This window comes from Oryctolagus cuniculus, chromosome 3 (genome assembly GCF_964237555.1).
Source record: "Oryctolagus cuniculus chromosome 3, mOryCun1.1, whole genome shotgun sequence".
In the NCBI taxonomy this organism is placed as follows: domain Eukaryota; kingdom Metazoa; phylum Chordata; class Mammalia; order Lagomorpha; family Leporidae; genus Oryctolagus; species Oryctolagus cuniculus.
The window spans coordinates 6,791,405-6,805,218 of NC_091434.1; the positions used below are offsets into that span (position 1 = coordinate 6,791,405).

Sequence of the window (13,814 nt, forward strand, 5' to 3'; positions counted from 1 at the left end):
ACGGCCACCGTGCCCGCTTCCACCGGAGGTGCGCCTTCCAGTCCCCAAAGCTGCCGCGGGCTCCCCTGGCCCAGCCTCGGATCATGGCTCCACCTCGCCTCGGGCCTGGTCCAGACCCAGTCCTCTCGCCGCGGAAGGAGCCTCCCCCGGCCAGATGCTCGGCGGGCACCACCGGGGCGCACCCGCCGGGGGCCAGGTGTGGGCAGCTGTCTGCCGGCAGCGGCTGCTCCCCGGGGCACCGGGGCCGGGCGGGTGGGCAGGCCCCGCAAGGCGAGCCCTCCGGCCCCGAGCGACCGGTCTGACACTGCCCACCCCACCACCCTGCCCCCTTCCTCGGCTCGCCCCGCAGTGCCACGGGGGCCCGGCGGGGGGGGGGGGTCCCGCGGCCGAGCCGCGCACGGGCCCGCCGTGCCTCTCGCCCGGGCGGAGGCTCCCTCCGGCCCCGCACCTGACCTGTCCCCCCTCGCCTGACGTCCCAGCCGGCCGCGGCCGCCGCCGGGGCGGCCTGTGGGTGTCCCCATGCGGCCGGGCCGGGTCTGGCCGGAGCGGGAGGACGTGAGTGCGGACGCAAGGCCAGGCGGCCCGAGGCGCGGCGGCAGGGCCAGGGCGCAGAGCGGAGCCGGACAGGGGAGCGGGACGGAGTCGCTGGTTACCTGCGGTCCGGGACAGGGAGTCTCTCAGAACCCAAGTCAGTCCTCAGCCTCAACAACACAAGATGGCCGACACGTCGCCACGCACATCACGTGACCGCGCCCCGCTCCGGCCCCGCCCCCGGCCCGCCCCGCTCCCCTCCCCGCTCCCCAGCCTCCCACGACATCTTTCCCTTTCCGCCGCCTCCCGCCCCTTTGCCCGGACACGCCCCCTCCCGAGACCCGGATGCGAGGCCGGGCGAGGGCGGGGCGGCGGCAGCGCGCAGGCGCCTGGGGGGCCCGTGGCGGCCGCTCCGCGCCTGCCCTTGGGTTGAGTGGAGCTGGCGTGCGGACTTGGACCCGGGCCGGGGCCTGTGACTCACTGTCCTGCACACCCAAGCCACGGCCCAGCTGCAGCGCAGAAGCCTCTCCATCACTGACGAGCTGGCTTTCCGAACCAGAACTTTCCCACCGCTTTGCGCGCAGAATTTCCCTGCGCGTTTGCTGTCCTGGAGCGCACGGGAGAGCGCCGAGATCCGATGATCCAGTTTCTCATCGGGGTGACAGCTCTGGCAGAACGGGGGATCCTCCCCAGAGCTGACGCGAAAGTCTCCCGCTGCGGCACACCTAGCAGTATCTGGGATCCGCTGAGGCTGGCCGGCCGGTCGTTCTTTTTCTGAAATCCCCGTTCCTAGCTGGGCGCCCTGAATTTCACTTGCCAAATCTGGCAACTCTGCCCCTCTCAGGCCATCCCGTTCCCTCCCGGGCCTGCACCCTCTCCCTTCGCGTCAGGTCAGCCGGCCACCCTCTGCAGCTCCCCGCTGATGGCCCCAGGGCTCGGGCCCCTGCCACCCACCTGGGAGCCCGGGACGGAGGTTCAGGCTCCTGGCTTCCTCCTGGCCCAGCCGGGGGCCATCTGGGGAGTGAGCTGGCCGAAGGTTGGAAGAGCTCTCTCCGGGTTTCTGTCTCTCCCTCCCTCTGTAACTCTGCCTTTCGAATACATAAACTCTTTAAAAAATACTCAAATGTCTCCCACCTTAAACATTTATGTTAAAAACCCCAATTCCTCCTTCACTTTCCTCCCTGCCTCTCCGTTACCTTTGAAAGCCAAACTGACCCCAAAGAGCTGTTTAGATGCAGTTTCTCAATTCCCAAGGCTAGAATGCAATCCTCACCCCCCCACCCCCACCCCCCCATTCTACCCCCACCCCTTCCTCCTTAACAACCTACCTCCCTACCCTCGCCCTGAGGACGCTGCAGTTCTCACCTCCCGCTGGTGCTTCCCTGTCTTCAACACGTTGACCACTTCCTGCTCTCTGAAACACTGCCTTCCCTTCACCTTCATTCCCTTGATGCCCAGAGTGAGTGGCCGGACAACCTCAGCAGGGCCGGGGAGCTTGGTAGAAATGCGGAGGCTTGGGGTCAGCGTTTGGTGCGGCAGGGAAGACACCACAGGAGAAGCCCGCGTCCACATTGGAGGGACCTGGGTTTAAGTCCCCGCTCTGCTTCCCATGCAGCTTCCTGCTAATGTCCCCCCTGGGAGGCAGCGGGTACTTGATCCCGGCCACCCACATCGGAGGCCAGTGTGGAGTTTTGGGCTCCTAGCTCCCAAGAAGCCCAGTACCAGCTGTTGGGGGCATTTCAGGAACAAGCCAGAAGATGGAAGATCTCTCTGTCTCTCTGTTGCTTTGCCTTTGAAGTAATTTTTTTATTTAAAATAATTTTTTAAAGATTTATTTATTTGAAAGGGTTACAGAGAGTGGTAGAGACAAAGAGAGAGGTCTGCCACAGCAGCCAGGACTGGAGCCAGCACTCCGCTGTGGGATGCCAGCCAGTGTCTCAAGCAGTGGCTTAGCACTCTGTGCCACAACACCAGTCCCCGTGAGCACAATCTAAAAGAAAAGAGTAGGGGCAGGCACTGTGGTGTAGTGGGTAAAGCCACCACCTGCAGTGCTGGCATCCCATATGCGTGCCGGTTCAAGTCCTGGCTGCTCCTCTTCTGATCCAGCTCTCTGCTATGGCCTGGGAAAGCAGTAAAAGATAACCCAAGTCCTGGGGCCCCTGTACCCGTGTGGGGGTCCCGGAAGAAGCTCCTGGCTCCTGACTTTGGATCAACACAACTCCAGCTGTTGCAATCATCTGGGAAGTGAACCAGCAGATGGAAGACCTCTCTCTCTCTCTCTCTCTCTGCCTCTCCTTCTCTCTCTGTGTAACTCTGACTTTCAAATAAATAAATGAATCTTAAAAAAATAAGAGTAATCTTAATACTTAGATGTCAAGAACCTCGCTGAGGGGCAGGTATTGCTGTGCAGCAGGCTGTGGGTGTCTGGCGAGTGGGCCACCGGACAGAGGATCGCTCTGTCTCTCCCTTTTTCTCTGTCACACTGCCTTTCAAATAACTAAATACAAAAATTTTAAAAGTATGTATTTATTTGAAAAGCAAAATGACAGAGATGGAGAGACAGAGAGAGAAGTCTTCCATGCATTGGTTCAAGTGGCCAGAATGGCCAGGGATGGACCAGGCCAAAACCAGGAACCAGGAGCTTCATCCAGGTCTCCCATGTGGGTGCAGGGGCCCAAGGACCTGGGCCATCTTCTACTGCTTTCCCAGGCCATAGCAGAGAGCTGGATTGGAAGTGGAGCCGTTGGGACTCGAACCAGCACCATGTGGGATGCTGGCGTAACAGGCAGCAGCTTTGCCTGCTATGTCACAGTGCCAGCGCCCTAAATAAATCGTTTTAAAAAGAAAAAAGCCTCATTAAGTGCTTGACTTGCATCTTCTCTTGTAACCATGGTGACGGTGACGCGCTGTGCAGCACTAAGAAAGCCAAACTGACATCTGAGAGCAGTGTTTCCCTTCTCTGAGCCTCACTCGGGGCTTCAGAGCCCAGGCTTGCTGATGGCAGAGCCTGTGGCCCTAACCAGCTTGTCACTGTACATCACCCGTATGTTTAAGTAAGGTCTAATCCACCCGCCGAAAAATTCAGCATCTTAGTGTATAGTCGGGCAACTTTTGATGAAAGTATACAGGTAGATATTCCTACCATGGAAATTAGATACAGAATGGTCCTAACACCACAAAACTCCCCGTGTGGCCCTTGGCAGGCCCTCAGCCCGGCTCCCTGTCCCTGCGGCTCCAGGCTTGTTTTCTGGTGTTGCAGAAGAGAAGGGCCTCCCGCGTGGCCTCTGGAGCCTGGCTCCTTTCACACAGCGCACGCGTGAGATCCGTCCACCTTGGTGCCTGTCTCAGTGCTGTCTCCTTTCTGGCGCTCAGCACCATTTTGTCCCCTGATTGGTCGTCCGTTCCCTGGGGCATGTTTGTTGTTCCCAGTTCCAGGAGATGAGAGCTCCTTGATAAAGCCCCTGCACTGGTATTTGTGTGAACACAGGCTTTTATGTCACTGGGTAAACACCTTCAAATGGAACTGGCGGGCAATCGTGTCTGTAACTTTATCAGGAACTGCCGCACTGTTTTTCCGAGTGCCACGGCCATATTTTTTACCCTTCAACTACAGGTTTCCAGAGAGCAGAAACCAAGTCTAAGAGATGGTGATGAGCAGAGCTGGCAAAATTTCATACTTTCCAACCATTCTACGTAACGGCATTAGTCGGCTTTTCATCCTCAGCCGCTAGCATGACGCAGGTGTACAGTAAATGTCCAATAAACACCAATAAAACCAATAGGTTCAGGGCCGGCGACATGGCTCACTTGCTTAATCCTCCTCCTGTGGCACCGGCATCCCTTATGGGTGCTGGGTTCTAGCCCCAGTTGCTCCTCTTCCAGTCCAGCTCTCTGCTGTGGCCCAGGAGTGCAGTAGAGGATGGCCCAGGTCCTTGGGCCCTGCACCCGCATGGGAGACCAGGAGAAGCACCTGGCTCCTGGCTTCGGATGGTGCAGCGTGCCGGCTGCAGCGCGCCATTGGAGGGTGAACCAATGGAAAAGGAAGACCTTTCTCTGTCTCTCTCTCTCTCACTGCATGTAACTCTACCTGTCAAATAAATTTAAAAAAAAACAGGTTCTCCATCTCTACTCATTAGGAAGGATTTTTTTTCCCCTCTTGGTCACTTGCCTCTCCAACAGCTCACAGAATAGTGAGAGGATACACAGTGGACAGGCATGTGCCTTAAGTCAGGGTAAAGAACAAGTGTCAGGCAGGCAGCGCGGCTCACTAGGCTAATACTCCGCCTGTGGCGCCATCACACCGAGTTCTAGTCCCGGTCGGGGCGCCGGATTCTGTCCCGGTTGCCCCTCTTCCAGGCCAGCTCTCTGCTGTGGCCCGGGAGGGCAGTGGAGGATGGCCCAAGTGCTTGGGCCCTGCACCCCATGGGAGACCAGGAGGAAACACCTGGATCCTGGCTTCGGATCAGCGCGATGTGCCGGCTGCAGCTGCCATTGGAGGGTGAACCAACAGCAAAGGAAGACCTTTCTCTCTGTCTCTCTCTCTCACTGTCCACTCTGCCTGTCAAAAAAAAAAAAAAAAAAAAAAAAAAGAACAAGTGTCAGCCTTATGGAATCATTCATGGAAACACAGAAGTGGAGACGAATGATCATTTGGGGATGGGAGGGTAAGGAGTTTAATTTGACTCTAATTTGTAATAATTGCAGGTTCTTCACCTGTGGCAGACGGTGTTTTTCTAAAGTCACCTTCCATTTGACCTTCTAGAATCTTCCCCATCTTTCCTAGCAGAGGGGGCTACTTCCCCACCCCCTGGGCCCTTAGAACTCCTGGAAGCTGAGAGAAGTGGAATGACCGACTTCCGGCCCAGTGCAGGATCCTGGGAGGTGAGCTGTCACCAGGCTTGCAGAAGCAGGGGCTCTCACTCAGTAAGTCCAAATGGCCCGAGGCTGCCTGAAGCCCAGCCAATAGGAGAGGCCCTGTGGGTCATGGCTGCTTCAACAGCCCCGCCTCCCCGCCAGGTGAACTCCCAGTCAACCGTCAGGGTCAGCAGCCCGACCTGAGTGAACAAAACTCCGGGTGATTCCAGCCTGAGCAGTCCTGTCCTCGCCTGCATAAAGCTGGAGAGAACCGGAAGCGGGGACAAGCGTTCAGACTGAATTCCTGATCCACCCACTACTTAAGATTCATTTATTTGTGTATGCAGAGAGAGAGAGAGAGAAATCTCCCATATGGTGGTTCACTTCCAAAGCTGCTAGAGTTTCGGGGAGCTCCCCCTGTTTCCAGGGCATTCCTTTTCCGCTGGACTCAGTTCGGTGTTGATTCTACTTGCCATGAAGACCCTGGTTGTGTGGTTTCCAGCTGCTTCCAGCGAGTCTCACCAGGAATCAGTAGGGCATTGAGGAAGTGACTGAGCGACCTCCGAGACTGCACCCTAAAGCACATTGTGGCTGACCCTTCCCTCCCTCCCTCTCTCTCTCCCTCCCTCTCTCTCTCTCCCTCCTCCTCTCTCTCTCCCTCCCTCTCTCTCTCCCTTCCTCTCTCCCTTCCTCTCTCTCTCTCTCTGCCTCTCCTCTCCTGTGTAACCCTGACTTTCAAATAAATAATGAAATCTTTCTTATAAAAAGCCGCTCAGTCATAGGTGATGTTCTGTTTGCATAACGACAAATAACCAATATATGTACAATTTTTTAATTTTAAACATTATTTATTTAGTCTATTTGAAAGGCAGAGAGACAAGTAGAGTTCTGTCTGCTGAGTCACTCCCCCCAGTGCTCACGGTAGTTGAGGCTGGGCCAGGCCAAAGCAGGACTCAGCCTGAGCTCCCCGTGTGGGTGACAGGGACTCAAACATGTGAGCCATCACCCACCGCCTCCTAGGTACCCAACAGCAGACAGCTGGCGTCAGAAGTAGAGCTGGAACGTGAACCCAGGCACTTCAATATGGCATGTGGGTTTCCCTAGTAGCATCTTAACCACGACTCCAAACGTCCACTCTCATTCTTAATTGTTTTAAATTCATTAGTTTGTTTGAAAGGCAGAGCTACAGAGGGACAGAGAGAGAGAGAGAGAAGTCTTCCATCTGTTGGTTCACTCCCTAGATAGCCACAACACCTGGAGCCACACCAGTCTGAAGCCAGGAGCCAGGAGCCTCCTCTGGGTCTCCCGCATGGGTGCCCAAGGACTTAGACCATCCTCTACTGCTTTCCCAGGCCACAGCAGAGAGCTGGCCTGGAAGAGGAGCAGCCAGGACTAGAACCGGCACCCATATGAGATGTCACGGCCTCACCTGCCATGCCACAGCGCTGGCCCCTCCAATCTTAATAGTCTGCCAAAGTGCACGTCAAGAGGACAACAGCAGGGAGAGCGGGTGGTGCGGGAGTCAAGCTGCAGGTTGGGACACCTACGTCCCACATCAGAGTGCGTGGGTTCAAGTCCTGGCTCTGTTCCCCATCCGAACTCCCTACCAACGTGCACTCTGATGACAGCAGCTGATGGCTCACATGCTTGGGCCCCCGACAGCTACCTGGGAGACCCAGATGGAGTTCTGGGCTCCTGGCTACTGCGGGCTGCGAGGGGCTTAGCAGGAGAGCAGGCAGAGAGACAGGGGGCTCTCTGGGCGGCGTGAGGAAGGGACCTCGAAAGAACGGAGAAGCTGGGTGAGTGGGACTCGCAAAGCAGCAGCCAGAGCTGGACATTTCTGGGCCTCCATGGTCTGGAATTCCTTGGACCTTGGAGGAGACGGGGCTGCAGTCACAGAGGGTGGAGGGTGGACAGGGCGCCATGTGTCCTGAGCACTAAACATAGGCCAGGCACAGAATGTGCCAGGTGGATCATTTTCTTCCCCACCCTACAGGGCAGGAAACCGAGGCTCGGGGAGGTTGATGCCCTTGCCTAATGTCCGAGTCCGAATCCCGACACATCACATGGCCTCCAGGCCCGAGGGAATGCTGTGGTTTGTTTGTTTTCCCTGTAATTCAGTCCGGGGAGAGCCTCCGGGGAATAGACCAGTGAGAAAGATGTCCCCACAGTCTCTGCTGGCCTCACTCTCAGAGCCATCCCAACCCTGACACCTGGGGTAGCGACTGTGCCTCACCTCTCTGCTCCAACAGACTTGGCACATCCTCGTAAACCAACACCCAGCGGCTGCCTGTTAGCGGCCAGGCTGAGCCCCTGCCCTTCTGAGTCCATGGTCCAAAGAGAGAGGCAGAGAAGGACAGAGACGGCTGCCATCTAACGCTGTCAGGTTCTAATAGAGAAAATCTTGGGGTGAAATGGAAGCCTGGGGTGGGGACCCTGCCCTAGCCTCCGTGAAGATGGTCCCTGGGTTGCAGCAGCAACCATGAGAAGTCTGCCATGGGCGAGGGGAGAGAGCACCAGGCAGAGGAACCTGGTGCAAACCTGGAGCTGTGGCACCTCCCGACAGCTGCCAGGCATCGCGCACACCTGGGCTGTGCAGTGTGTAAGGAGAGAGGAGAGAGCACCGGCAAGAGGAGGGGCGACACGAGAGCAGGGGCCACACCCTTAAGGGTGGGTGGGAGACGTGACGGACAGGTTTGCACTTCATACGCATTGTCCCAGCTCCAAGGTAGATCACGCAGGGCACAGCAAGGGCAGAAAAAACAGTTAAGGCCGGCGCCGCAGCTCACTAGGCTAATCCTCCGCCTAGCGGCACCGGCACACCGGGTTCTAGTCCCGGTCGGGGTGCCGGATTCTGTCCCGGTTGCCCCTCTTCCAGGCCAGCTCTCTGCTGTGGCCAGGGAGTGCAGTGGAGGATGGCCCAGGTGCTTGGGCCCTGCACCCCATGGGAGACCAGGAAAAGCACCTGGCTCCTGCCATCGGATCAGTGCGGTACGCCGGCCGCAGCCCGGTGGCCGCAGCGGCCATTGGAGGGTGAACCAACTGCAAAAGGAAGACCTTTCTCTCTGTCTCTCTCACTGTCCACTCTGCCTGTCAAAAAAAAAAAAAAAAAAAAAAAACCAGTTAAGGGACCCGGGAAAGGACTAGTGATGGTCCGGATGGTCTGACCATGGCCTTGGCCCTGGACTTAGAGGAAGCAACATCTCTCTGCAGGACGCCGTGGCCGAGGGGGCAAAGACAACGCCCCCCAGTCTGGCAAGGTACCTGGCCCAATGTGTGTCCTTTTTTTGTCCTAAGCCCTTTCCTGCTACACTGTCACTTGCAATTCAGTTTTAGCTCTCACAGGGTCTCCTTGTCCAGAGGCAAACATGTGTTTCAAGTCATTACACTGCTGTCCCTCTCTTCACAATTTTATATTTTTAAATATTTTGTTAATTTGAAAGGTAGAGTTACCAAGGGGCGGGGGGACAGAGACACCTTCCATCCACTGGCTCACCCCCAAATGGCTGCAACAGTCAGGGCTGGCCAGACAGAAGCCAGGAGCTGGGAGCTTCATCTGGGTCTCCCACGTGGGTGGCAGGAGCCCAGACTTGGGCTCAGGTGCATTAGCAGGGAGCTGGATCGGAAGTAAAGCAGCCAGGACTCGAACCGGCACACATGTAAGATGCAGGTGTTGCAGGTGGCGGCTTAACCCGCTGCACCACAACGCTGGCCCTATGATTTTATTTCTTAGCAAAGTTTTAGGTTTTCAGAAAAACCAAGCTGAAACCACACTGTCCTTCCATGCATCTCTCGAGACCCTCCCAGACCCCTCAACACTGCCTTGTGCTGGCGTAGTCGATTCATTAAACTGACACACTCCCAAGGACACACTATTAACTCAAGTCCATGGTTTATGTTAGCACCAAAGACAAGAACCTGGAACTCCATCTGGGTCTCCCATGTGGGCGGCAGGGACCCAAGCACTGAGCCATCATTTTCTGCCTCCCAGGGTGTGCACGAGCCGGGAGCTGGATCAGAAGCAGAGGAGCCAGGACTCGACCGACTCTGATACGGGCTGTGGATGGATCAAGTGGCGTCTTACCCTGATCCTGATTGACTTCTTGCATTTAGCAACATGCACTTTATCTCCTGCACACCTTCTCCTGACTTGGTAGCTCACTTATTTGTATTGCCGAGTATTTCTTCTTGCTGCTTAATAATACCCAGGGAGTGGATGCACCAGAATTTGTTTATCCACTCACCTAGTGAGGGACATGTTTTATTTTTTTAAGATTTCATTTATTTGAGAGGCGGAGTTACAGACAGAGGGAGAGACTGAGAGAGAGGTCTTCCATCCACTGGTTCACTCCTCAAATGGCCACAACGGCCAGAGCTGGGCTGATCCAAGGCCAGGAGCCAGGAGCTTCTTCAGATTCTCCCACGTGGTGATGGGTGCAGGGGCCCAAGGACTTGAGCCATCTTCTGCTTTCCCAGGCCATAGCAGAGAGCTGGACCAGAAGAGGAGCAGTCGGGGGCGGCGGGGGGCGGGGCACAGCCGGTAAAAGTTGCCTCCTGCAGTGCCGCCATCCCATATGGGCGCCAGTTCAGGTCCCGGCTGTTCCACTTTGGATCCAGCTCTCTGCTATGGCCTGGGAAAGCAGGTGGCCCAAGTCCTTGGGCCCCTGCACTCACGTGGGAGACCTGGAAGAAGTTCCTGGCTCCTGGCTTCAGATCAATCCAGCTTTGGCTGTTGCGGCCATTTGAGGAGCGAACCAGTGGATGGAAGACCTCTCTCTCTCTCTGCCTCTGCCTCTCTGTAACTCTGCCTTTCAAATAAAAATAAATCTTGAAAAACAATGTTTAAAAAAATGCAATAAATTAAAGAGGAAGGGGAGCAGCCAGGATACGAACTGGCATCCACATGGGATGCTGGCACCACAGGTGGAGGTTTAGCCTGCTACGCCATTGGGCTGGCCCCAATGTGCTTCTTTCTTAAAGATGTGGGGTTTCTTTGGACAGGCAGAGTTGGACAGTGAGACAGAGAAAGGTCTTCCTTCCATCAGTTCACCCCCAAATGGCTGCTACAGCTGGCGCGCTGCACCGATCCGGAGCCAGGAGCCAGGTGCTTCCTCTTGGTCTCCCATGCAGGTGCAGGGCCCAAGCACTTGGGCCATCCTCCACTGCCTTCCCGGGCCACAGCAGAGAGCTGGACAGGAAGAGGGGCAACCGGGACTAGAACCCAGGGTGCCAGAGCCACAGGCAGAGGATTAGCCTAGTGGGCCTCAGCGCTGGCCATAAGATGTGTTCACTTATTATTTATATGAAAGACAGACTGACAGAGAGAGACAGGGAGAGAGATAGATCTTCCATCCACTGGTCCACTCCCCAAATGGCCACAATATCCAGTGCTGGGCCAGGCTGAAGCCAGGAACCAGGAACTCCATCTGGCTCTCCCACATGGGTGGCGGGGGCCCAAGTGTTCGTTACTTTCTCACGCGCGTTAGCAGGGAGCTGGATCAGAAGCAGAGCAGCTGGGACTTGAGCTGACACTCTGACTTGGGTTGCCAGTGTCGCAAGTGCTGGCTTAACTGTGCGCCACAAGGCTGGCCCGAGGGTGGCTTCACTGCTTCTGCGTTTTGGCAATCATGAATAAAGCTCTTAGCAACATCCGAGTGCAGCTTTGTGTGTGGGTGTGAGTCCTCATCTCCCTGGGGTAAACACGCGGGAGCCCAATCCGTGTGGTGACACTGGGGTCCTTCCACAGGTCCCCAGATGTCGTGGACTCTACGGGGAGGGAGTGGCATTGGCCCTTGTCAGGGTTTCAACAGCTCTGGAAGCAACAGAACTCAAGGTAGGGATTCCGCCTGCAGCTGGAAGCATCCTTGGATGGAGTGGAGCAGGCAGTGGCTTCGGATGCCACAGCGTAAAAAACAACCTCTAGGTCCCATTCTTAACTGCACGGCAGGGACTGGTGGCAAAGAGCAGCTCAGGGCTGGCCGTGGCCCCCGTGGAAATCACCCCTCTCTCCCCTGCTCGGAAGAAGACCAGAGGCTCCTTGGTGTGATGGCCAAGTTCGTTTGCATAGTTTATTTAAAAAGAAATGGCTAGCTGTAAGGGAGAAAGACAGGCGTTTGCTTTATTGTGAAGAAAGCAGTTACAAAAGAGAAGTAATAAATATGATATTAGGAAATATATTTTGTAAAAATATAGCAAGCCCCTGGCATCTGAGAGCGAGCCCAAGAAATCGCAAGATGTAAAAGTCTGTCCCAGGGGAAGGCCCCCTTCACCCGGACACCTGGGAGCGAGCCGGGGCTTAAAAAGCCTGGACCTGTTCCGCAGGGATGCCAGGGGCCTGGTGTAGAATCTGCATAGAGTCGGCATTGACATTCTTCTACTCATTATTATTACTTCTAATGATTCTTTCATTCTTACAGTTAAGCAGCGTGGTGTGAGGAGTAGGAAAGAGGCTGAAAGGAGAAGACATGAACGGGGACGGGCACGGGGACGGGGCTGGGAGGAGGCCAAGGGGCCAGGGCAGAGGCACTTGGGAGGACCAGAACTTCCTGTCTTTGTTCGAGGTCACCTTGGCTGCGTGCTTCGACCCCGCTGGGGAGGGGCTGGGGAGGGGTCCATCCTGGCCTCTCCTCTCCACCCCTCCCCATCCCTGCAGCAGCAGAAGCGGAGCAGGGATGAGGACAGGGCAGTGGGGCGGGACGCACAGAGAGGCATCGCCAGGGAAACGGGCGGCATTTGCTGGAGGACCACAGGAGACAGAAGCAGCTGAGTGGACGCACGTGACAGTGCCGGCCGCCCGGGAACGGTCAACGACGGGAAGCAAGGAGGCTGCCGCGTCTGGCCCCCAGGAAGGGTCAGGAGGGAGGGCAGGGAGGGGAACGGGGCACTTGGCCATCCCAGGGCGCTGGGGAGGAGGAAGGCAGCCCCTTGCCACCCCCAGGACTAGGAGCTGGCATGGGGCGGTGGGGGTGGTGGCTGGTTCGGGGTGGACACGCCCGGCCATGTCTCCCAGGGGAATGTGTGAGGCACAGCTGTGGACGGAGGTCAAGGTCGGCTGGACTAGGTACTGAACGTGGCCTTCAGTTCCCGGAAGGCCGCCTGGCGGAGCCTCCTCTCCTCCTCCTCGCGCTTCCGCTCGTCCTGCTCAGCTTTCAGCTCAGCTTCAAACTTACTGGCAGATGACAAGGCCTGGGCCTGCAGAGAAGCAGAGGACGGGCAGGGAGAGAAACGTGAATGTGCGGCCAGCCTAGCCGGCCCCGCCTGGTGCCGCTGAGGCGGGACCCCAGCCGACACTCCTTCCCTGGGGTCTGGCGGCACCGGCACGGGCGCCTTCACCTGCCCGGCAGCTGGGTTCCACCTGTCTCCACCTGCACGGCCAGGTCGTCCGGCTCTCCTCATCTTCGCATACCCACTTCCTCCCCCCACCCCCGCGCCATCCGTGATTAATCAGCCATGTTTCTCTCTTCTTTCTTTCTTTTAAATTTATTTATTTGAGAAGCAGAGTTACACACAGAGAGAGGAGGAGAGACAGAGAGAGGGCTTCTATCTGCTGGCCTACTCCCCAAATGGCTACAATGACCAGGGCTGGGCCAGGCCGAAGCCAGGAGCTTCATTTGAGTCTCCCACATCGGTGCAGGGGCCCAAGCACTTGGGCCATCTTCCACTGCTTTCCCAGGCACATTAGCAAGGAGCTGGATCAGAAGTGGAGCAGCCAGGACTCGAACCAGTGCCCATGTGGGATGCCGGCACTGCAAGGTATGGCTCTAACCTGCTGAACCACAGCCCCGGCCCCCTCTACCCACATTTACATCCTTTCAATGTCACTTTGATATATTTAGGTCTTGAGGAAAAGACAGACAAAATGACGCCCTGCCAGGACTTTTTCTTTTTTAAAAAATTTATCTATTTATTTGAAGGGCAGAGTTTACAGAGAAAGGGAGAATCTGCCTCTGCCTCTCTTTCTCTGTAAGTCTGACTTTCAAATAAATACAATTTTAAAAAAGGAGTTATTTATTTGAAAGGCAGGGTTACAGAGAGAGAGGGACACACACACACACACACACACACACACACACAGAGTGAAGGATTCCCAGGTCTCCCACGCAGGGGCCCAAGCACTTGGGCCTTCCTCCACCGCTTTTCCAGGCCATAGCAGAGAGCTGGATTGGAAGAGGAGTAGCCAGGCCTCGAACTGGCACCCATATAGGATGCTGGCATCTCAAGTAGTGCTTTTACCTGCTACACTATGATGCTGGCCCCAAGGTTATTTTCTTTTTTTTATTAAAGATTGATTTATTAATTTGAAAGTAAGAGTCACACAGAGAGAGGAAAAGGCAGAGAGAGAGGTCTTCCATCCACTGGTTCACTCCACAGTTGGTCACAACAGCCAGAGCTGCACTGATCCAAAGCCAGGAGCCAGGAGCTTCTTCCGG

General features: G+C 56.3%; 2 protein-coding genes across 8 annotated transcripts in view; both read right to left on the reverse strand.

Moving 5' to 3' along the window:
• Positions 1-771, reverse strand: part of GIGYF2 (GRB10 interacting GYF protein 2) — a 156,198-nt gene extending 155,427 nt beyond the window's left edge. For 4 of the 7 annotated variants that reach the window (XM_070070041.1, XM_051834185.2, XM_051834184.2 and 1 more), the window contains exon 1: positions 654-771. The gene's annotated coding sequence lies outside the window, so the exon portion shown is untranslated. Of the gene's footprint in view, positions 1-2; positions 301-653 lie in introns of those variants that run through there. The other 3 variants (XM_070070039.1, XM_051834181.2, XM_051834182.2) reach the window with 3 other exon arrangements.
• A 10,657-nt stretch (positions 772-11,428) lies between these two features.
• EFHD1 (EF-hand domain family member D1) overlaps positions 11,429-13,814 on the reverse strand; it is a 50,050-nt gene continuing 47,664 nt past the window's right edge. The window contains exon 4 of the mRNA XM_002721459.5: positions 11,429-12,576. Coding sequence (XP_002721505.3) covers positions 12,442-12,576 — 135 coding nt within the window. The 3' untranslated portion in view covers positions 11,429-12,441. The remainder of the gene's footprint in view (positions 12,577-13,814) is intronic.